General features: G+C 41.8%; 1 protein-coding gene across 4 annotated transcripts in view; it reads right to left on the bottom strand.

Annotated features, from left to right (window-relative positions):
• Window positions 1-23,041, bottom strand: part of LOC126400831 (protein furry homolog) — a 55,358-nt gene that overhangs the window by 6,834 nt on the left and 25,483 nt on the right. For 2 of the 4 annotated variants that reach the window (XM_050061806.1, XM_050061815.1), the window contains exons 13-52: window positions 22,726-22,834; window positions 22,472-22,558; window positions 21,731-21,902; window positions 21,463-21,595; window positions 21,137-21,244; window positions 20,141-20,396; window positions 19,751-19,933; window positions 19,577-19,663; window positions 18,323-18,582; window positions 17,975-18,164; window positions 17,592-17,716; window positions 17,030-17,087; window positions 16,743-16,834; window positions 16,311-16,483; window positions 15,655-15,815; window positions 14,605-14,715; window positions 13,909-14,063; window positions 13,405-13,507; window positions 13,140-13,311; window positions 12,500-12,756; window positions 12,261-12,407; window positions 11,994-12,162; window positions 11,636-11,726; window positions 11,400-11,482; window positions 10,795-10,945; window positions 10,397-10,500; window positions 9,845-10,030; window positions 8,801-9,002; window positions 8,167-8,288; window positions 7,862-8,049; window positions 6,961-7,055; window positions 6,290-6,870; window positions 6,101-6,198; window positions 5,847-6,017; window positions 4,904-5,044; window positions 4,156-4,335; window positions 3,221-3,385; window positions 2,963-3,037; window positions 2,699-2,869; window positions 536-736 (exon numbers count right to left, since the gene is read on the bottom strand). In XM_050061806.1, coding sequence (XP_049917763.1) covers window positions 536-736; window positions 2,699-2,869; window positions 2,963-3,037; window positions 3,221-3,385; window positions 4,156-4,335; window positions 4,904-5,044; window positions 5,847-6,017; window positions 6,101-6,198; window positions 6,290-6,870; window positions 6,961-7,055; window positions 7,862-8,049; window positions 8,167-8,288; window positions 8,801-9,002; window positions 9,845-10,030; window positions 10,397-10,500; window positions 10,795-10,945; window positions 11,400-11,482; window positions 11,636-11,726; window positions 11,994-12,162; window positions 12,261-12,407; window positions 12,500-12,756; window positions 13,140-13,311; window positions 13,405-13,507; window positions 13,909-14,063; window positions 14,605-14,715; window positions 15,655-15,815; window positions 16,311-16,483; window positions 16,743-16,834; window positions 17,030-17,087; window positions 17,592-17,716; window positions 17,975-18,164; window positions 18,323-18,582; window positions 19,577-19,663; window positions 19,751-19,933; window positions 20,141-20,396; window positions 21,137-21,244; window positions 21,463-21,595; window positions 21,731-21,902; window positions 22,472-22,558; window positions 22,726-22,834 — 6,313 coding nt within the window. The remainder of the gene's footprint in view (window positions 1-535; window positions 737-2,698; window positions 2,870-2,962; window positions 3,038-3,220; window positions 3,386-4,155; window positions 4,336-4,903; window positions 5,045-5,846; window positions 6,018-6,100; window positions 6,199-6,289; window positions 6,871-6,960; window positions 7,056-7,861; window positions 8,050-8,166; window positions 8,289-8,800; window positions 9,003-9,844; window positions 10,031-10,396; window positions 10,501-10,794; window positions 10,946-11,399; window positions 11,483-11,635; window positions 11,727-11,993; window positions 12,163-12,260; window positions 12,408-12,499; window positions 12,757-13,139; window positions 13,312-13,404; window positions 13,508-13,908; window positions 14,064-14,604; window positions 14,716-15,654; window positions 15,816-16,310; window positions 16,484-16,742; window positions 16,835-17,029; window positions 17,088-17,591; window positions 17,717-17,974; window positions 18,165-18,322; window positions 18,583-19,576; window positions 19,664-19,750; window positions 19,934-20,140; window positions 20,397-21,136; window positions 21,245-21,462; window positions 21,596-21,730; window positions 21,903-22,471; window positions 22,559-22,725; window positions 22,835-23,041) is intronic. The other 2 variants (XM_050061822.1, XM_050061831.1) reach the window with 1 other exon arrangement.

Raw genomic sequence — 23,041 nt, 5'->3', positions numbered from 1 at the left:
TATAGGAAACGCAACACGATCATTAAAATTAAAAGGCCTTTTACCCTTGGGAGCGTGAATGTGCACAGTAAATTAAATAATGAGATATCTTGTGTGCAAAGTTGACAATTACCTGAGGGTGGCACAAGAGGCAAGCACATGGAGGGGCCAAGATGGGAATAATTTATCCTCTGAATGCCCTTAGTCATTTCATCAGCAAATTAAAACTGTTAGGATTATGGTTGAAATTATTGTCATGATAGTGATACAGGGTTTCTGCAGGGTTCAGCCAGGTGCATTTAAGACTGCAGGTGTTTAAAATACCACATAAAGTGCAATTGAATGTTCAGTTTTACAATCATAGCTCCACAAAAAGGGACTGAGTAATTGAAGATGTTTTAATACATCATAAGCCCTTTTAAAAGCTAATTTCAATGCTATTTAAGACTTTTCGAGACCTGCTTTGTGATATGGATAATTTACTAATGCTTCAACAGTTTGGTTTTCCCTTCCACATAACATTAATTTATTGGCATACAAACAGAGGTGAACTTACAAGCTGTGAGTGGGAGAGTATCTGGCTGGTGATGAGGGAATCTTCCTCAGACGACTCGTCTGAGTCTTCATGGGTGATCTTGCTGAGGCTGGGCATGCTGCTGGACAGCTGACTCTCCTCCAGGGGCTGCAGGTCACTCCGGTCCAGACTGTCCATGGAGCGTCTGCGCACACCCCAGTTGAAGTTGTCCATAGTCTCTCCCTGCAACAGAGAATGGCTTTGACTTACCAAGTACCAAGAAGTAAAGCACAACCTCTTCTCTAACACAATCACATGCACACACACACACACACACACACACACACATACCCTATACACACATTTGTACAGCCATGCAGTGCAGGTTCAGAGAGGGGGCAGTCTCTGAGGGAGTTTTTACCCTCGTAGCTAAGAATGGGAGGAATACTGGAGTGTTGTGAGCCTGTTGCAGTGTATTCTCACAAACTGTAACCAAAATAGCCAAGATGTGGTGAAACTGGCAGAAAACCTTGGGTCTGAAATCATGTCAGATTAAATATTTGTAGGTTTTGAGTCTGGGTCTATCTTGTTCAAAATGCAGAGTGACTTTTCAAGTGGACACGACTCTGGAGATGTCAGCCAACTTCTACATTCCACCAAAGCCCCACATCAACAGATCAAACAAGCGTAATGCCCACCCCCGATAGAAAGCAAGGGCTTTAACTTTGGCCGAGTAGCATCTTTTAAAAATAGCCCACACTACATGTGTGATCAAAAACAAAGTTTAAACTTGTCTTTCACGTTGTCAGGCCATGTAGCGTGTTGTAGTGTCATTAACTTTTAAAACTCTGTGTTGCACTTTTGTTGACCACAGCAGTTGTGTTAGTTTTCACTCTGTGTAAAATTTCAGCAGGCACCGAGAAAACAGCTGACACTGTGTTCCAGGGTACAAAGTCTGCAGCCTTAGATACACAGAGATAGTTATATATACACATGTATATATACTGGTGTGCTATTTCTACAGCATCACTTTGCTGAGAGATGTTACTGTGGTTTTTTAAGCGTGACTAAGTAATTCTAAAACAAAGGGATGTTTGTAACTGAACAACGCAACATGAGTAATGTTAAATTTAATCATTTAAAGCAACAATGTTATTGCTGTAAACAACATGAATAACAATGTGTTTATCACTGGCCTTTGGGCCTCAGTGTAATTTTACAAACTGACTCGAGAAAGATTGAAGAGATTGATCTCCTCTTTAAGATGAACCAACAGAAATGTTTACTGCATGTACTTACAAACACGTTGACTGTACACAGGGCAAATGTATACAGTAGAATTAGTTTGTGTGTAACTTACTGTTTGGATTGCAAAAACAATGATTTCAGTGTGATGCCAGAGATGATCAGATGGAGATAACATTCCATCTACATCACATTGAAATTCAATATACAATTGAGACATACAACTGAGTGCACGTGATTTTTGAAATCAAGTCAGGTTTGCAAAGTGTTTGAAGAAAACATTTTTTAAAAAGTCACGTGTGTAAAATATAAAAATGAATACTTGTTGTCTCTTGGGCACCTGGAAAAAAATAAACACTTAAAATCATTGAATGTCTAAGTGTACATCAGCTAAAAAAATCAGTAATCCCGCAAATATGTTGACATGCATTTCACCGGTGACCATCCGACTGTGACTGTAAGACTACCCGTGTTATGTGATTCTGTGAGAGATATGCTAAACATATTGTGTTTCTAATATTTAATATTTGAGTGGATATTTGTCACACTATATGAACATTGCAGAATCCGTTTTGTAGATTACACGACATGCACACACATTTGTTACTCTTTGCCATCAGTGTGGCAGGTCACTAAGTTTTCTGCACAAGCAAACACTCTTAAAGAACACAGCAAGGAAAAATGTAACATGACTAAACTTACCTGTAGCTCCTAGATAGCACGGACAGAAAAAACACAGAAAAAAGAAACCCCATTACACAGGGAAGGCAGACCTGACCCAATACAGTACAAGAGTGCTCTTTGGAGGAAAATGCTAATGCTAATGTAAGCGTTTTTCTTACTGCTGTTGCTTTGCTTTAGTTTGACAACGTTACAGTCCATCAAATATGAGAGGAGGTGAGAGGGAGGATAAATCATCTTCTGTCTTTCTTTTAAAATATCTGAGGTCCTGAGACTCACCTCTCCATCTTCAAGCTCCACATCCAGGAAGTCAAAGTCTCTAAAGACTCTGAATTGCTGCTCTGAGGTGGTGTCGTCTGTGTTGTCTGGTTCCCGGGTCCCATCATCGGAGGAAACCAGGCTAGGCTGGTGCTCCATGAGGTCCAGCTCCCCACAGCTGGAGAAGATCACCTACACAGGGAAAATGGTTAACAGGCTATTTCTGAATGTATGGTAATAAAAATTGTCCAGAGTGTAGCACAGCTAAAAAAAAGTCTGTCTTACTGAAGGATTTTTTGTGAGCCCCACTTCTTGTCCACATAAAGACAACACATTCACCAGTTTTTCCCGTGTTCTTTTCTGCAGATGTAAAGAGAAGATGAAAATATCTTCAACAAATGATAAACATCACATTATAATACCTGTTGTAAATGGGTAATGTGTTAAAAAGGAACCAAATGCAGTCATTATCAGACCACGCTTCAGACCTCACCTTTCATAATATGAGCATAATTCTACCAAAAAGTGGGAAGAAATGCTCACCTGTGAAGACTGAGGCCTCTTCCAGCTGACTGGCACCAGGACGTTGTTGGAAGTGGATCCAGAGGAGGTAGAGGAGGTGCTACGGGTCACTGCTGTGGTCCTGCTCTTCACATCTTGGCCTGGAGAGCGCTGCAGGTCATCGTAACGCCGGCCAATCACAGGCGTCTAACAGCATGGACACAAACAAACAGATGTGCAGGCAGAAACCTCGATGAGTGAGGGAAAGTTTGAAGAAGAGAAAGTCCCTCTCTGCTCAGTCAGTCCATGACTAAGGCATCACAGCAGCTCCTGTTTCTTGTGCACTTTGACAGTTCCAAGATGACCGTAAAGTGAGCATTGTTTCAACATAAGCTGGCAATGATTTTTCAAAATCCAACTTCTCAGTCTTTAGTCCACTTAGCATTCTGAATGCATGAAGCATTTAGAAGAAACCTACTTTTACTCTGCTTTAACCCTCAGTCTATCTGGATATTTTAAGAAATATCAGTGGTTTGTCCAGTGTGTCTAAGTTTATACACACACGCTGTTGGCTATCCACTAAAACTCACTGATTCACATACAAAGGACGGCAGCAAAGAGCTGACATCATTTCCTGCCATTCATGAACTACACAAATAGCTCCCTGTTCAGTTCCCACACATACACCACTCTGTCTGTATCTTTGACATCACTTTCCAGCTCTGCACTGCTTGGCTAATTGTGTTTACCTTTTGAGCTTTCAAGCTAATCTCAAGGGGTTTGGTCAAAAAGAAATATCAGCATTAAGGAAGGGGAAGAAATGTTTCCTTTCCAAAAAGCTTAACAAGATTCCACATAACCTCAACAACAAGCACCACACCCTGGAAAATACAGGGAAAAATACACCAGCATTAAGCTCTCCTCAAGCTACAAGGACTTTCAAACCAAGAACATGGTACAGAGGAATAGTCTCTTACCTCGGATATGTCAAAGTGGAAATCCAGCGTTTTCCCAGGCAAGGCCTTGGAAGAGCGGTCCCAAACACGGCTGATGTCCTCATAGGAGAGGTCACTCTGTGGGAATGAAGGCTGCACCAAACTGGCTGATCGAGAAACCACCAGCTTCAGGATATTCAATGCTTCCCCCCAATGGGCAGTCTATAGTCCACACAGACATACACACACCAAATCATCCGTACAAGCAGACAAAAACCAACAGAACCACAAGTTTAGAGAGAAACAACCACAAATGTGTTTCAGTGTGTTATAACTTGGTTCTATTTTTAGAGACAAGTGTTCTGGCACTTGGCTTAGAGTGGGAAACTAAAGGAAAATGGATTCAGTATGAGAATAAGCAGAGGCCTGGCCTGCGGCAGAGGGGCAGACTGTTTATAGTTTGGGTGTGTCTACAAATTTACTGCGCTGACACAAGACAGCTTTTTTCCTTTTTTCCCCATGAACACTTACAGAAGGAACAGGGAACATAAGAGTCTTACTCAGAACCTAAAGGTTTCCACTGATCGCATCTGATGTACGTGACTTAATGTTTTTACTTTATGAGCACAAAAATCTAAAAAAAACTAAACCATACCATAGACATATCCTAAAAATATAAACAGCCATTAACTAAAAATCAATATGAGGCATACAGTCACTGCATATTTAAAGTAATTTTCTGCAGTACGTCACACATTATACACAGATATTCAAGTTTTATTTAACTCACCTGGACAAATTTCTCAATTGTCTTGAGCACCTCCATGTTGAAGGGTTTAGCTTGAATACCACTCAGGTCCATGTGACTCAGGAGGCTGTAGATGATTTGTAAAAGGGTCTGCTGCATACTGGGGAGACCCTTCTCCAAAAGCTATTACAACAGAATAAAGGATTATTCATTACTGAGCACCTTTTGAGAGGCTGTTATATTAAAATGGTCTTTTTATAAAACTGAGCTGTCTATGCAGTAGAAGGACTCAGAGGGAAAGGGCTATGGCATTTGCTTTGCTCAAGAGGTGAAAAACCTACAACTATCAAAATGCACTGCACCACACTGGTTCAATAAACATTCCTGCTGATGTGTTATGTGGAATTACAGGTGGACAGTAAGCTAAAATATGTTTCTGAAAACAATTCAAGCAAGAAATAGGCAATACAATAACAGAATACAGGTTCATATTTGACCAGCTCTACTTAGTTTTACCATTTGATGTATTTTTAGATTCCATTTTACATTACAAAAAACAATAATGCGCCCACTTCCTGTTCACAAATTCTCATATTACAGCTAAACAGTGCACTAAAATATTTCTGAAAATATTTTGGTGAGAAAAAGCCAATACAGTAAAAGAATCTTGAGTTAAGGGCAGGTCTCTTTGTGGATGTGCTTCTATACTCTTTGTGTCCTTTGTGGCAGGCACATGAAAATGCAGAACAACAGCCCTAGAGCTAGTGAAAATCCATTCCAGTGGATTTGAGCTGGGAGATGAGCAGGGAGATTTGGGTGCTAAGAATCTGGAGTGAAGTTTACCACAGTTAATTTACTGATACTGCCTATGTTGCTATTATACAAAGCTGCTTGAAAATCATCAAAGTATCCCTTATATAATTATTGTACAACTTTTTACTGCTGCTCAGCAAATATATGATCGTCTAATAAAAGCTGCACAAACCTCTGCCATGTAAGTGACCAGGTTGAGGGTGATATCCGAGAAAGCTTCATGAAGATATCGACACACCACATTGACCCAAGAAAAGCAGTCTCGTGTGTAGGAGTGCGTTTTGTACAGAGTCATGACGTGAGCAAGGTTGGCGAGCTTGGCGTTCTTCTCCTCAAGGCATACCTACGCACAAAGAATGCATTAGCTTAAAACTTATTATGATCTTTGAGTGAAAAATTATGAAATATACAATAAAAGAGCCAAACCTGGGCTATCTTCTCAGCAACATCTTGACAGAACTGTGTGGGGCAGTCAAAGTTCTGCACAAGATGTGGGAGCAGGCAGAGAACATTCAAAGGGAAACCTAATGGATGAAACAGACAAATTACTAAATAGAAATATTCACTTTGAAAAATCATTTTGGAGAAAGTTCACTATCAATCCCCACAGTGTACCTATGGCTTGTGACGTGTCCACTACAGGCACTCGTGATACAGGTGTGAGTTGGCAGAAGAGCTGGAGCGTGAGGTCAGTGGTGGACACGGAGGTGAAGCCCTTCAGCAGCAGCTGCTGGAGCCCAGTAAAGCTGCTCCACTGAAGCTGGCTCTGCAGTTTCTCCAGCTTCTCCCTGTTTTCCTGTTTGTCAAGCGACATGTGGCCCAGCAGCTTATTCAACAGTCTCAAAGACATCTGATACTCAAATTCAAAGTCCGACTCCATCAGTGACACTGCCACCCAAAAGATGGTGGCCAGCAGGTTGCTGGGATGGTTGATGTTGGTTGGGTCATTGATGTTGTCTTTAGATGAGGACGAGCTGCGTGTTTTGGCTAACAAAGCCTGCTGTTCACAGGCTTGGATGCGGTCCAGTGTAGCGCTGCGGGGTGGATCAGACCACCTGTCTGCCTCTCCAAACTTCTTGGGGACAGAGGAGCTCCTCTGATGTCGGCTCCTTTCTTCTCTTCTAAGATTGAGCTGCCCTGTGCTCTTCCTGTTGGACAGCAGCTTGATACTGGTGAGGAAATCTGGAGACGAGGCTCTGGAATTAAACAAACAATACATTAAAGTTACTTTATGTTTTAAGATAAATACCTTCTTTAAAGGTAAATATAACGGAGAAGACACACACCTCGTCATGATAGCCATGAGATCATTGTTCTTGAGACATTCAGCCAAGTTATCTACCACAGATTCCAGTGTAAGTAGCACCTCCATCACATAGCCCTACGAGAGAGAGAGAGAGAGATGTAATCCTTGAACATTTAAACCTTTAAATTGCAGACAAAAACAGATCCAACAAAGTTAGAAAGAGTTCATGTTTTCAGTGCTGCTTGTATGTCTGTCTGCCAGATTTATACAAAAAAAGTAACAGATGGATGTGGATAATGTTTGATAGACAGATCAAGTATCTGCTGGTTAGACTTTATGATGATCCAGGATTTCTGCCATTAGATGATTATTAGTTTTAATGCTGTGCTCATAAAAGGGTCAAACATCTGGGACAGTCAACTCATTTTCTAAACAGCATTAAATTCATGTGCTACTTCCCTAAAAACAGACTCAGATTACAAATGCTACAGCAAGCAAATACACACTGTTACTGAGGCAGTTTTTCAGTTTGTAGCATTTCTCGGTTTCTGATTTACCAACAACCCCAGCAAGCAATAGTCGTGATTTAAACGTATTGGCTATATTTAGCTCCGATTTAGTCTAGCTACATGTAACCCAAATCTAGCCGATTTAATTTTGAAATTGATTAAATGTAATTTTCGCCATTGCAGATGGCGTGCGGTATAATATTCAATCACATATGGAGAGTCAACAGTAATTAAAATATGTTTATCTCCATTTTTTGGACATGGTCTCTTCATAGCCGTATAATTGATGACGTCTACACTTTGGCTATGGTTAGACGTCTACCAAATTTTAACTGACAGCCCAAATTCAGCCGTGATTTAGCCTAGACGTCAGGTATTATATTCTTATATTCACATGCTCACATGTATCATGTACACACACAGAGCACTAACCTGCACTTCTTCTCCATGTTCACCGACGACTTCCACTAGCCTTGACAGCAGGTCGGAGACAGCGTGGGCAGAGATGGGCTGGCGGAGGGCTCGAAACACCTGGAAGGAACGGCCAGCGTAGTGACGTGAGGAACTGCACAAGGCCGTCTGCAGCGCCACGTCACTGAGCTGCTGCTCCAGGTGATAATCTAACAAGGACAGACAGAAGAATGTGCTAATGAGAACGAGAATTATTAAGTGGTAAAGACAACGTTCTGCGGTTTAATGAATTAACAATTACTGTTAAGCATACACTGAACAGTTACCTGACTTGGAGTCTTTGAACACAGACACCACATGTCGCAGAAAGTTTGTAAGCTGTCCAGTACTTTTTGAAGTTTGGTTCTTTGATGAAATGTCTTCATGGCACCACAGTGGACCATATGCTCTGTAAAACAACAGTTTCATGTTTCATATTTACTAAAAACACACAGCATGTTGTTTTTGTGGAGGTCTGCTGTTGTAGAAAGTGGGACAATCAGCCTATTATTCTGAAAAGCCTGAAACAAGCCCAGATGCAGGTCCTACTGTGCTTCTGCTTAGCTTAATAAGTACTGTCTGTACTTAAACTGGCAAAAGCTCTTCTAAACAAATCAAATCCTGCACGCTTGAAAGAGTCCGGTTTTAGTTGTACTTCATAATGTGTACATGCCAGCTGCACTATCTTACTACTCCTACAATAATCTACTGCACTATGCATACAGCACCACTAGGTGGTAATCTACATCAAGAAATATGAGACTGCATATCAGTGTATCAGAAGGATATTTTTGCTTAAAACATTCATTTGATGTGTAAAATATTTCCAGCCTTCCTTTACGACACATAAGCAAAACTACATGCTCGGACTTCATGTTGCTGGAAAATATTCTATTGAGGGACACCATATTAAATGGATACCTTGTGGTTAAAAACTCAATGAGCTTGTTAGTCTTCTCGTCCATTTTATTGGAAGCCACCAGCTCCTCCACCTCATGTGAGATCTCCGGCAGGTTGTTGCTGCTGCCTCCCAGACTCAAACTGGACGATGTGGAAGAAGAACTCAGGCCAGAGTCTGGCACAGGAGACGCCTGACACTCCCGCAGGAAGTCAAAACATCCTCCTGTACACAACAGGGCAACAGGTGTGTGATCAGAAAACAGATTTCAGTGTTTCATTTGCATGTTTGATTTCATTTCCCTGAGTGCAACAGGTAGTGTGAGAAGAGAACATGTAGAGAGCAGTACGACCTGTGTTTTGACATGTCAGGAATTTGGATCCAATTAGTCTCGTCTACTGACAATATTTATTGTGTGTGGTGGAACTGTCAACTTTAACTACTACGGTACTGCACATCTGATATCCTGGCAGTTAATTCATATTCCACATGTTATGCAAAAATATAATAAACATGGGAGTGAAAATGTTACACAGACACAAGAAAAGAAAATGGGATGTTTTCTTTGGATCTCAATGGCAGTGTTATTATTGTGTGGTATGGCATTAAAAAAGAAAACACTATTTTTAGCATACAAAGTTGGACTCAAGTGGTCAAATGGACAAAGACCAGTCTGGTCATTTCAAAATGTCTAGACATTTGTAAAACAAATTATCATCAGGAGTAGTGGGGGGGTGGGCAGACCAGCCTATCCAAGCCTAAGCAGATGGCCCCAATTTGGGCAAGAGGACAAAAATAGCCTAATGGAATTCTTTAATCAAGACCTTTGATGTCCTCTCTGCTCAGTATTGCTTTTGGCATAGTGTCCAAATATTTTCTCCCCGATAAGAAACTTATCTATCCTCTGAAAGGAATGTTAGTCATTCCCTTCGGTTGTTGAAGTTTATATAAGCCAGAGAGAAGAGCGACGTGTCAAATGCCAAGCGGCTCTGCCAGCTGGACCCAGGTCTACTCCAACCTTTTGGTAAATGTGAACGCATTTGTAATTGAGAAAACTATATCTTTACCTGAAGGTAAATACTCCGGCTGAAGACTCTGCTTGCAGGTGAGGGTCTTGGTGCCGTTGATCTCACGTGTCTGCAGTAAGACTGAGGCGATGGCCTGGAAGTTGTTGTTGCAGGACAACGTGATGAGGAGGTGGAGGAGGAGACGTTTGCTGTGCTCAAACACCTCTGGACGGTAGTGATCCATACCTGAAGGAATGAAACTGACCAGTCAACCTGTTGCAGCACACTTTGAACTCTAAGACACAGTGAGGACTAGAGTTTCTTTTAAAGATCCTTTCTCCCAGTATCACAATCTTGATGTAGCGTCTGTTGACAAAAATTAAACTGTCTGGTATCAGCTGTTTGAAACTGAATAAATAATTTCTACCAGGAAAGAAGCTTTACCTGAATTCTCCAACTCTCTGTACTTAAAATACAATGGTGATGTATCATAATGCTCTCATGATATTTAACATGTATGAGATTTATACTGTATTACATTAAATATGTAAATATCATTAAAAAATGCATAAATGGGTTTTAAGGGGATTATTGATAATAATGTGAACTCACCCAAAAACAAGGCATGCAGCAGTAAAGGCAAGTGCATGGCCCAGTCCTCTCTCACACTGTGGTCCACCACCATCTCTGTCATGAAGATCACTGCTATGTTACACCTACAGCAAACAAAAACATAAACTGTAAAGTGAACTGAATCTAACCCACAAAGCATGACCTCGAAGCGCACGGCATCAAGATGAAAAACTGGTTGGTGCTGCATTTATATCCAGGCTTTCAGAGGTAAACTGTGACAGGTTATTATCGGTCAAAGAACAGCCTGATCTCAAAGTAAACAGCTCAAGTTATTCTTCAGGAGTGACTTGCAGGAGTTTCATCCTGGCATTTTAAAGTAGACTCAGAATCAAAGTCAGACTGAGTACATTTTGCATTAATGTATACAGCAGTCTGACCTGTGCAGTGGTCCTCTGGGAGTGATGGTCTCTGGCAAAAAGTCCACCAGCGGAGCCCAACATCCTCCATTCAGAGGCATGGGCAGAGGATGGGGGTGATTGGTCTCAATGACAACCATCAGCCAGTCAGCATAGGGAGGCAGTGGTTCACCTAAATGGTTACAGAAAAAAATGCTGCTGACATTTACCCCCCCACACGTACGGCAAAGTTCAATCAAAAATTAGAGTTTGTGGATTATCCTTAGCTGAATGTGGTCATTTTTTAAGCCTAGTTGTTAAATAGGTACTTAAAGATGGTTTTCAATGTCAAATTATTCTTACTCACATTAGTCTACAGGACTAATTCAGACCAAGAGAGTACAACAAAGCTGTTTTTGGGTCACAGGCAGCAGTGCAGAGGCCCTGGGCTTGACTACTTTTATTTCAGTGCCAGTTCTCACAGAAGCCTTTTAAGAACCCCAGGCCACTCTGCACTGCTCATGCATTATCAATGACACCATGCCGGCCACCATCTTACCCTCTAAAACCAGCCTGTGTATTCCACACTCACCAGACCATAACAACCACATACTTTCAAAGGCTGTCTGGTACATAAATACACTCACTCTTATCTTCATCATAAGATCCTCCGGAGCTGTTGCTGTAGCGTGACTCCAGGCGGTTGTGCGCTCTCATTATGTGGCTTAGCCTGAGGTAAAAAAAAAAAAAAAAAAAAAAAGATGAAGGGCCTTGCCAGGACTATAATTAATCTAATGTTTTGCTAAAAAAAAAAATTAATGATGAAGGGCCTTGCCAGGACTATAATTAATCTAATGTTAAGCTTTAAGATACTGTCGTCTACCTCTCCTCATTCTCCTTCACAGTCTTGGTATCATCTGTGTCAGGAAAGCTCTCCTGGCCTGCAACAACAGTATTGCTGCTCGATGTGGTGCCTATAAAAAAAAACAAAAAAAGAGCAAAATACTTGTGTTTTACGGTATGTGCAAGGGAAGTCAACTTAGCATTATCTTTAACACCAAAAACACTTCACATTTACCACCAGGATCTGTCCAGAGCAAACACAGTTTTCTATGGTTGGCCACTAAGTGGTTCCACTGGAGCAATTTGGATTTCCTGGTTGGTTTATTTTTTTTCCCATTAAGTTAAAAAAACAAAATTCAACTTGTGCTTATTCTGTTCAGTGTTTTTTAAAAATGTACCTGAAGCTGCTGTGGAGGCCTTGCTCGTGGCAGTGAAGCGATAGAAAGGGGGGCTATCACAGTGCTGCACCACAGGGTTGACCGGATCTGTTTGTTGTAACTCAAATATCAACTCCTCCATGGTTTGCATGGTGTTGTTCCGGCACAGATAGATCACCACCTTCTTGATCTGAACAAATACATTGCAGAATATCTGTGAGAAACTGGAAAGAGCTCAAAATAGTACTTAGATGATATTTTCCAGTTGGCTTTAATAATACAGCTTACATATGGCAGGAGGGTGGTGTCGCTGCTGACACCACATAAGCTGATGAGAAACTGCAGTGCCGTTCTCAGATTGTTGCTCCACTTCTCATTACTGACTAAAGCATTCCAGGCGTTTTCCATCTCCTGTCCAGGCAGATCATCTCCATACTGACCAGAGGGGTTAAAAAATAGCACAGCATCATGTTATCTGCATTGACTGATTACCCTTAGCCTGTTTTATGACATTTCCCTTGCTTTACCTTGGCAGTCATGAACATGAGATTATTGAGAACCATAGAGGTAGCCTGTAAGGATCCCCAGCCAGTGCCCTTCAGTTGATGGGATGAACCCGTGCTGGTCGTCCGGATAGAAGCGTCATAGTCTGAGGTGCATGGTGTGAAGACCGGGAGCAGCAGGCCGCTATCCACCAGCTCGATGTTACCAAGCCAGGGCAGGAGGTAGGTTAGCATGATCTGCCTCCCATTGGGATGAGTGGTGGGGAATCTCTGGCTAACCTCTGGAATGAGCAGGGGAAAGGCAATACTTACATCAGAATAACATCAGTGGGGACTGTGGTGTTTATATTCTACATGGAGGTCAAACACATAACGTATACTCAGTTTCACCATAATTGCCAGTTTAATCCTGATCCACATATGAATTCAACTTCAACCTGAGACTCCCTTAATCAATTTAAGCTGTGGTTAATGGGCGTGTCCGTAGATACAGTAAGTGTGTGGATGGTGGAGGAGGAAGACTTCTCTGGAAGATGAACGAGCAGCATTTAGTGGGAAACCATAAGAAGATGAAAAGCCTTTGAGAGTATTACAGCAGGCTGAAATACCATAGCTAACCCTACTGTGACCACACACACAGCACACATATGACACAAACAACTACCTGAGAAGAGAGGAAGTGTGAGTTCAGGGTACATCCTGGCCAGCTGGCTGGAGAGCTGAGGCAGGGAGACGCTGTAGAGAGGTGGCAGTGGACCATGGGTGCCATAGAGGATACTGTTTGGCTTCTGCTCTGCAATCTTCTTGGAGTACACAAACAACTTGGCTTCAAGAATCTGTTCAAACAAAGAGGAGAAATGTGATATGTATCCATTTAACCACATGAAAGCTACACAGCAGCACACAAGACATCTGCTTGTGTCTCTCACCTGCATTAGCTGCATTGAAATCTCATAGATTTCTCTGTTTGTGTCTGATGCTTTGAAGAGGACCAGATTCAGCAGTGTTACGATGTCACTTGGGTAGTTTCTGCTTTTTAGGAAAGAGAGAAAAAATAACGTAAGGTTTCAGTATTAAGAAATCACCACTTGATGTTTCACATAATGTTCACGTTTTTGAGTTAAGGCAAGTGGGGAGAGCCGCTTTCAGACGAACAGTGAGCCCTTTAAGAGGATTAGCTAAGGTGCTGCTTTGAAGCCTAAGCTAATTTGCCAGTGGTTTCCCCACTTGGACAAGAGATCTGTATGAACCAGACAATACAGTATTTAAAGTTAGTTGGCAAATTGTGGATTGATTACATCTCAACAATCAAATAAACATAAAATGGCACATCACAAAAAGATGTGAAGATCAGAGCACAACTGCCCTTGGAGAAAACTGTGCACAGGCAGATGACCTCAACTAGTTGAACAGATGACAGAAAGATTTTGTACCTGCTGCCACAGACTGTTGCGATGGCTCTGAAGCACCCTGAGGCGAGCTGATAGGAGCCTGTGTAGCAGCGATCCACTGCCCAGTTGAACAGGTTGACCTGGTCGGCATTGAGCTCCAGGAGCAGGATGACAACTTCACAGCCAAGCTGGTGGACCTGAGCCAGGGGTACATGTCAGAACAGGCTCTACTGGATTTCACGTCTTTTTTAAAAAAGATCCACAGTAGTCCTAATTTTACACTCCAGAAAATATCTGACTCTAATCTGTGTGTATTTGTCAAAGGTTCAGGGAGTTAGTGTAAACTTATTCCAGTAGCTTTACTCCTCCTGTCAGACAAAAGAAAGATGATGAATTCCATTTTCTTGGATACCTGCCCAGTTACTGCTTCCTCAAGCCAAGTATTGATAACACAGGGGCTCAAAGTCAATTTTAATGGGGATGAATGTGTTAAATAAACATGCAGGTGCTTTATATTGTATCACAGTAAACTGAAATAAAGACAATATCAGACAAATTTATTTTGAAACAAAACTCTCCTTCACTACTTGCCAGCACTCCTGTAAGATAATGGTGAGCACTTGGCAAGCTCCAGTGTGGGGCTTTTATACAAAGCAGGCTTCAGCAAGCTATCAGAGGGACTTTCTGGGTCAGCTCTTTGTTTAAATGCACCACGGTGGTAAAGTATTGGCCACATACCCGCTGATCCTGGCAGGCGAGTATATTATCCAGCCACTTATAGAGGTATCCGTCTGGAGAGAGGCCAACGTTATCAAACACAGGCCCGCAGCACAGCACAGCAGACATGGCCTGTAAGAACAAACAGTCAACAGTTGCAATAGGCAACACTGCACATAGCTAGGTATGGTTGCAGGACGTATGTGTTGCATTCCCAGAAGTCTTATTGTGTGACATCAAACTGCAGCACTCATGTTTACCAACCAACAAAGTCTGTTGTTTCTTTAGACCTAAAGATAGCAGTGGGAGATGTATGAGAGATGTAAGAATCTAATGCTGGCAAAGCCACTGCTGTTCAGGAGAGAGTGTACTGTGCTGTAGTCTGTATTTGTCTTGTGGGTGGAGAAGAGTCCATACCAAACAGAATTACTTTTAAAGAATTATCTTGGCTAGCACAGATAGGATGGGAGCATGTTCTCTGACGCAGCACCACTGAGTGATTCACAGGGCTCGTGTCACAAAAATAATTTGCTCACACGCAGATGCAAAACGTGGCAGAATCCCTTTTTATAAAGATTTTCAGTCAGCAAATTAGGTTAAATCATTAGAAGCAAAAATAGGTTTTACTGCTTCATTCCACAATAGACAGGGGCAATTTGTGGATTTACTCTGCACTTGTTCTCAAATGTATGCTTTGTAACTGGATAAAGACATACCAATCCACTGCCAAGATACATGTTTCTTTACCTACTAAGCATTAGGGGGTATTATTAATATACGTAAGGCCCCATGTCCACCAAAGCATTTTTTCCCAAGTGAAAGTGAAGAGTACAACTAACAGTTGAACATTTTTAAACTTTAATCCCTCAGAAAAAAAGCCAAACGGTCAGAGCTCAGGACAAAATAGATGCTCAGGGCCTCATCATGCTGCTACTGCTTATAGTCTTGTGCAAATACGCGGCGCTACCATTGCAAAGAACTAACACAATACTCTGGCCTCAGGAAAACATGCCTCGGTGGACACGGCCCCTAAGTTATCGGAAGGCAATAGATTTTCTTAAGTATGTTTACCTTTAGGGCACAATATTGATATCTTGTGATCTGGTGATTCCTGTCACTGTAGCGGTCCAGAGGGGTGAACATGATGCTGAAAGGGCCGGCCCACTGACTGAAGAGGATGAAGAGGTGATGCCGCAGGCTCTGCTGGGGAAACAGGAAGCGCCTGTGGTGTACTAGGGAGGGAAACAAGAAAGTCTGCTATAGGTCTGCTCATTGAGAGGGTTAGTAAAAGTCAGCAAAAATATTCAAGTATCTTAAACTCTGAACTAAAAGTGCAGTTTTTGATACAGTAATAAGGCGCTGATGTCCCCTGACAGATCATTAGACATTCAGTGGGGACTTGTGAATGCTTGGCAACCCATGAGTCATCACCTGTCCTTTCCTGCTCTGTCCTTAAGCTGTACTATTTTTGGATCTACTCCCCTTGGGCTACGTCCAAATCAAGATCAGTGTCAGGAGACTTGTGCTCCATGTGCTGTGCTAACCCCAGCCGCATGGAAGCCTATTATATAATTCACAATCCACAAACTGATGAAAAGGACACATGGATTGTATTAAGCAGCCATATAAAAGAAATTAGTTCAGAAATTTATCAATCTGACCTGCAGAGCATTGTCAGTTGCTGGCCTGACAAGAAAGGCCTTTCAGGCTGAATATTTTTTGAATACCTGGAACACATTGGATGAGGTTGGCCACCATGGCGCTGAAGTGAGCTCGAATGTCCTTGAGGATCTCTGCATCTTTGTCATTCTCAGCTTCCAGGAGCATCCGGGTTAGATCCACATACTCCAGGAACAGAGCGCCCAGAGCAAGGGTGTCACGTTCCAGAGCTCCATTTGTACTTCAGGATAAACAGAGAGACGCCCAGTAAAAAAAAATTACAAACCAAATAGTATCTGACTGCAGTATTTCAACTGCTTTTTCAACATCTGTCAACACACAAACTGTGCTATAGCACTTCATCATAGGGAGTTATGTAATACAAATGTTATAAGTTGATGACCCTGTTTTGTTAACTTACTTATGCTCCTCCTTTGTGTACAGTGAGTGTGATACTGTGCAGTGTGGGGCTGTAATGTGTAGACTAATGCCACACTAACCTGTCACTGATGACACCTGCATCAGCCAGCAGCTCAAAGATCCGCAGCAGCTGCAGTCTCAGCAGGTCTCGTCGCTCACGACGCTTCTTGTTCTGCAAAAAATCATTAAGAAAAATCATCAGTGACATAACTCTTGGTAATAATCTATATTTAGAGACTGAGCTTTTCTGATACATATCAGCTCCTTGGCAGCATTACAGCCCACTATGTAGTTCATTTACAAATTAAATCCGACAGTAAATACTTTGGTTGTGTTGTACACTGTGCTGTAAATAAAATCAACGCACCTCTGGTCTTCTTTCTAACGCTTCTTTCATTAGGGGATGTAGCTCTTCCACAAGTTCCCTGCATGCAAGCAGGGGAAATTAAAACAAGTCATCATGAGGTAAAATGTAAAACACTTTAACAAACAGCTACTGTAGAAACATTTGGTTAAATGGACAAATTAAATTTCACTAAGGCTATTGTTGTTTTTTTCTTTTTTTTCTTTTTCGGAAACAATGTGGATGCAGCTGTTAATTGCAACAAGGCACTACTCAACTATAATCCCTTGTTTATCTCCACTTTAAATCCACCCAAATACAGGTCAACATGCACTTAAACTACAGAGACAATAATGGATTGTGCTTTAACTTTCATTTGACTGGTCCTGCCCTATTACAGGAGACAAAAACAGTTACAATCAGCAGCTAAAATATTATGTTGCTGTTCTGCTTTGTCAATCAGAAAAATTGTGCAAAAAAACCCCCCCAAATGATCCTTTCTGGGAGAAAATCTGAATTGAAACTAGTTTATTAAGGGAAAAAAGTCTTTAGAAGGGAACATCTGAAACAGAGCTCTCTGATATACCTGAATACAAGGGAATTGGTGCGACCAAAGCCCAAAACTAACGACTCTGTCAGCTCAATGCTCTCTGCCCTCATCAGTGGCACCAACTGCTTCAGAAGCCAAGCCACAGATGGGCTCCCGATAACCTGAAACAACAAACATCGACGGTTCAGTCAGATAAATAAATCTCTCATGCTGCTTGAACACCACAAATTACACAGGGCTGCATTGAGGTGTCTGTACAGTTAAGAATATATCAGCTTCCTGCTCCATTCATGTGAGATAGCTGCTGTGTAATTTGATGCTTCGAGTTTGAATGTCAACAAGCTCCGTATGAACACCTGATCCTGGAGAGACAAAGCACTGGGGGAATTAATAAGGCCAGAGGACAGAGAGGCAGCTACCTTGTTATCGTAGCTGACACCACTGTCAGGTGTGGCGGCTGTGATCTCAGGTGTCGATGCTCTCAGATGGCCGGGGCTCATGATACTGGGCTTGGCCACCCCAAAGCAAAGGATCAGATAGTTTCTCCACAGGGTTACGTAATTGTCCCCGCTGCCAGACGTGCTGGTCTTCTTCGCATACACTGGGTTGCTGGTGAATCACACAAAAAGAAAATAATTATTTTTATCTGAGCTTTTTTTAACAGGGGAGTTTAATGGGGAAGTGGTATCAGGTGGCTATCCTTAAAACAGAAAGGCTGAGTGGGGGTGTACAGAAAATAGAAGTGGTGCATGTTTGAGGACACTTACTTTGGGTCTACCAGGGGCATGAGCATCTGCATTCGAGTGAAGGCGTAGGGCCAGGCGTAGCTGAGAGCTGTGGGGCAGTGCTTGGGCAGGTTGTCCTGTCGGAGCAGGCTGTATACACACAGAACCCAGGGGTCCTTCACAGACTGGGCAAAGATCCACACATGCGAGGGGCTCCTGATGTCATAATGACTGTTTACAAGCAGTGCGTTCCACTCCACGAGCCACTGAAGGTCCACGTGGTGACCAGCTGGCAGGATGGCCTGCAAACAAGGGCAAAGGTCAGAAGTCATGACAGAACTCAACATCCAAACAGCAACATTTCATCCATCTCTCCATTCATCCTTATTCATAGCACAAGAATAATTATTTAAATGTGAATAAGGCCTTTATTAAGGGAAAGCCCACCTCAGATAAGTATATTCAGAAACATAATTCAATGATGCATGTGTGGGACATTTACTGTATCATCCTGTTCTCAATAAATCTGCATTCTTAGCGTTGTGTTGGCAGCTTGATGATTACATAAGTGAGAGTCAAAAGGTCAACAGCTGCTCAGTTCCAGCTGTTCATTTAGATTTTACATGCTAGACTACTAAACTGAGCTTCTGTCTTACAGTCAATGTAACGAGCATTTGCTGCTTTGTGAGCCAGATTCCATGTGGCGAGATATTCAAATGACACCTGATCTATTCATAAAAAACAGGTTGTATTTCTGGAGTTGGCGCAACTAATATCTGGAACTGAAATTAATACAGCAGAGTTTCCCACAGACTCAGAATCTGTGTGTGGCAGCAGCTGACGACGGTAGCTGCTGCAGAGGCACGTGACAGCAACATTTTAGACCCAGCAATGGCCCGTGTGGTGCGGTGCATTTCCATGGGAACACACCCAGTAATCTAAAGTAGGTTGGGAAAACGATGGACAACACTAAAATGAGAAATAGAGCGTTCTATTTCTATTTGAATTCATGAACGGTTAACTTTCACTATGCCTGGCATACTGCTGCTCTGTCTGTGCCCAGAATACACTCTGATGTTAAACAGATGCTCCTACGCTCTGAATAACCAAACGGTATATATATTCCAACAATACACCTAATAAATGGTCCAGCACCACAAATAAATGAATGTGTGGGAAATCCTGCATGGTGTGAATGATCTCTACTAAAAATCCCAGGAAAATTAAAACGCTAATAAACTTTACACACATCTTGATCTGGATTCCAGGTTTGGTTTGGAACCACCAACAACTTACTGCGTCAGAGACTGCAACATTGACGAAACTCTCCAGGATCACAGGGCTGAGCTGGTCCATGATCTCTATCATTGGTTTATCATCATCCTGCAGAGCATAAAATCACACTCTGTTAACTCAGTCATCAACCTTTCCTATATTCTGTCACCTGAGTTTAACTTTGTCTCATTTTACCTCCGACTGCCCGATGGTCATAAACAGACTTCTTATTTCTTTCAGTATGGCAATGGCAAGTCTGCGGGTGCTCAGCTGACAGGAGCAGAGCAGGACGAGCGCCAGTCCCTCCACGGCGTGCAGGACAGTGGAGTGAGGGCCGCGCTCTGCAGGTATCTTAAGACTTGAGCTGGTCTGCAACAGCTGTGACATAAACATTGAATAAAACAGGAGCTGATTTCACGGTGGCATGATTAAAATGACACCTTAATATGTCTGATTTCTATTTCTACAACAGGCATTAGTCACAAGTGTTAGGCAGGAAAAAAAATAAATGAGTGAAATTGTATTTAGTCCTTCCCACTTGTTAAAGGTATAAAAATGTGTCAAAACTGACACAAAGGTGTGTACCTCCGCAGTGTGTACTTTAGCGGTGTCATAGCTCTTCCCTGGGGCGGCTAGGGTTATTTTCCACTGTGTGAGCAGCTGCAGCAGTAATTTCAGGGACGTGTCTAACAGTCCCTGGTGAGTGTCTTGGACCTCACGTAACAGGAAGTTAGTGAATCCAAACAGAACGTCGTCACGCCAGTCAGAGAAATCAACCAGCAGACTTTGCAGGGAATTCTGGGCTATCAGTCGCAGCTCGTCGTCCATGTGGATTGTCAACCTGACAAAGAAGACAAACAAAAATGCAACAGATATCTTCATAGGAATAAAATTAAGTCCCTCATGTACTCCCGAAAGGTAGATTTGCTTCCAGCTAAAGTTAGCATGAAGATTTCCTGGCAGGCAGGATACTAACAGTGCAAAAATCTTATCTGCCTCATCTCAAGCACTTCTTTATTTTAGCCAACTTAAAATTCCCTGCTGCATATATCAAGATAAGTTATCAAGCTTCCAGTTGGCTCACATATGAAATAATCATTAAGTGTAAAACAACAAACATAAAAATTCTAATCAGAATTAAAACTATGGCGTTATTAATTGATTGTTAGTACATTTTCATCAGACAAGGGGTTTGTAAATTGCTATTCAGACAGCAATACGGTATAGGCCCTAATTCTGAGGCTACAAACACAGCAAAACAGTCATGAAAATGTGATTTTAACATTGTTTTAAACGCAGTAGAATAAATAGCAGTGTTATGACCGCTGTATGTGGATACTGTCGCTTGAGGAAATATATGTATTGTTGACTTCAAACACTCACAAACTACGTTGGAGACACAAACTGGCAAAGCAGGAAATTCAGGCTCTTACCCTGCATGGCACCAGTTTGTTTCCCCAAACAAACATTAATAATGCTTTATTAAGTCTCCAGTTAATTATCTTGTCAGCCAGTTGGAGAGTGTGCTGCCAGTGCTTTGTCTACATTATAAAAGGGATTTACCCAAGAGAGGCAACTCACCGAGAGAGCAGGTCTATGAGCTCAGGCTTGGACATCCCATCAGGCAGGATGCGAGGAATGGCAGCGACACACGTCCTGAACAAGTCAATCTTGGGCTTCCTTTCACCTCTATAAAGGTCAGATTGTAAGTTAAAGTGCAAAAGCAGGTCAACTGTCAAGTGTAAACTGATCAACCATTGTGGCAAATAACCGGATCGTCATGCAGGGTTATATACGTAAGTTGAGGATGTGTTAATTATGGTACTGGAGCCACATTTAAAGCTTGGGCGTTTTGCCAACTTGAAATCTTTTGGCAGCCAAGATGTCAGAGCGATGTGTTCACTTACGTGATCATGTCCTCAGGCTCTTTGTTCAACATCTGAGCATTAGTCATCATCATGCACCGGCCCACCTCCTTTTCAAGGTGTCTGAGGATGTTGTCAATAGCCTTCCGCACATGGAAGTAATACTGTGACATGCCTGAAGAGAAGTAATGTTAATATCATTGTAACTCATCTGCAAATGTCCATTTAACTCCACATTTGATGCTAAAGCCGTCACCGCTATTTGACTCTGTCATTTTCAACATTCCTGACCACGGTCTGTCTCACTCACCGATGACTTTGGCCTCCTCATCTGTCAGCGTTTTGCTCAAGTATGTTTTCTTCACTCGGAGTGTATTTCCAGAGGGTAAAGTGCAACCAGTGTTAGGCATGGGGGGCTCGCCGTCCTTCTGCTGCAGTTTATCAGCTATGACCAGGAATGCTCTCAGACCAATATTCATTCTCTGCAATCAAAATACATTTAAAGTTCAGCTATTTGGTGACAAATTTCCAATACTGCATCATTAGTCCTGCTGGAAAAGTGACAATTAAAAACCACTTAAGTGGAAAAAAATCACTTGTACCAGCAGTTACAACAATTATAGGAAGTTACCTAGAAACAGCAGGTTATCATAAGCATCTTTTCAATAGTTATGCCGCAGTACAATAGAGGGAAATGCTGTGACATAAAGCTGTACGCCCGGTAGATAAATAGTCTATATATAGCTTTTTGTGACTACTAGTCCCTCAGATATTCAATGAGTCAATTTTGATGAGAAATGTATATTAAGTATTTTCAACCTACGCTTATTTTACATTTACTTGATAAAAGACATCATTTTTCTGTGCATGATCGTATTCCTAATTTCCTTTCTGAACTATACATGAATGTAGGGATCCCAGTACACTTTATCAGAGAGAAGCAGATGGGACTTATTATTACTTTCAAAGAATTACATTTGGATCAAGGTTTATGGAAAAAACCAGCATTTCTTTCCTAAACACATCATATAAGTGAATGTTGAATGCGTACCTCTGGATTAAGACTAAAGGCTTTTGCAGGTTTCCCAACACAAAGAAGGTCAAAGATAATCTCTTTCATGGCAAAATCAAGCCTTTCCTGAAATAAAATAAGAAGAGAAGTGTGTTTAATATGAAGTCATGACTGTCAATGAATGTTACAAGTTTCAATGAGAAACCAAATATTGGTTTTTACCAAGTAAAGTTGCATGGCATATAATTTGTGTGACTTCACTATGGTGCGGTATATCACATTATTATTTTTACCTGTGCAATAAACTGGATGATTTTGACAAAGATATTGAGAGGCATGTCTCTTGGTACCACACTGCGAGATCCTTTGGGGAAAAGTGTTGTGATTATGGTGTTGAGGCGACTGCAGACAGAAAAAAGAGCATGTTGTCAGGATAACTTAAACTAGCATTCAAAATGTTTATCAGGGTTGTGTAACATTATACAGACAACTGTTTTAATTGGTTTGTACAATGCTTCATCGCTTGAGAGGAGGCTTTTTTTTAGGACAAGTTTATTTTGGGCGTAATTAACGTTTCAAAAAGTCTGGCTTGACCTGTTTGGGATTCCT

Source organism: Epinephelus moara, chromosome 2, assembly GCF_006386435.1.
Source record: "Epinephelus moara isolate mb chromosome 2, YSFRI_EMoa_1.0, whole genome shotgun sequence".
Lineage (NCBI taxonomy): Eukaryota > Metazoa > Chordata > Actinopteri > Perciformes > Serranidae > Epinephelus > Epinephelus moara.
This window is presented reverse-complemented; position numbering and strand designations above follow the sequence as displayed.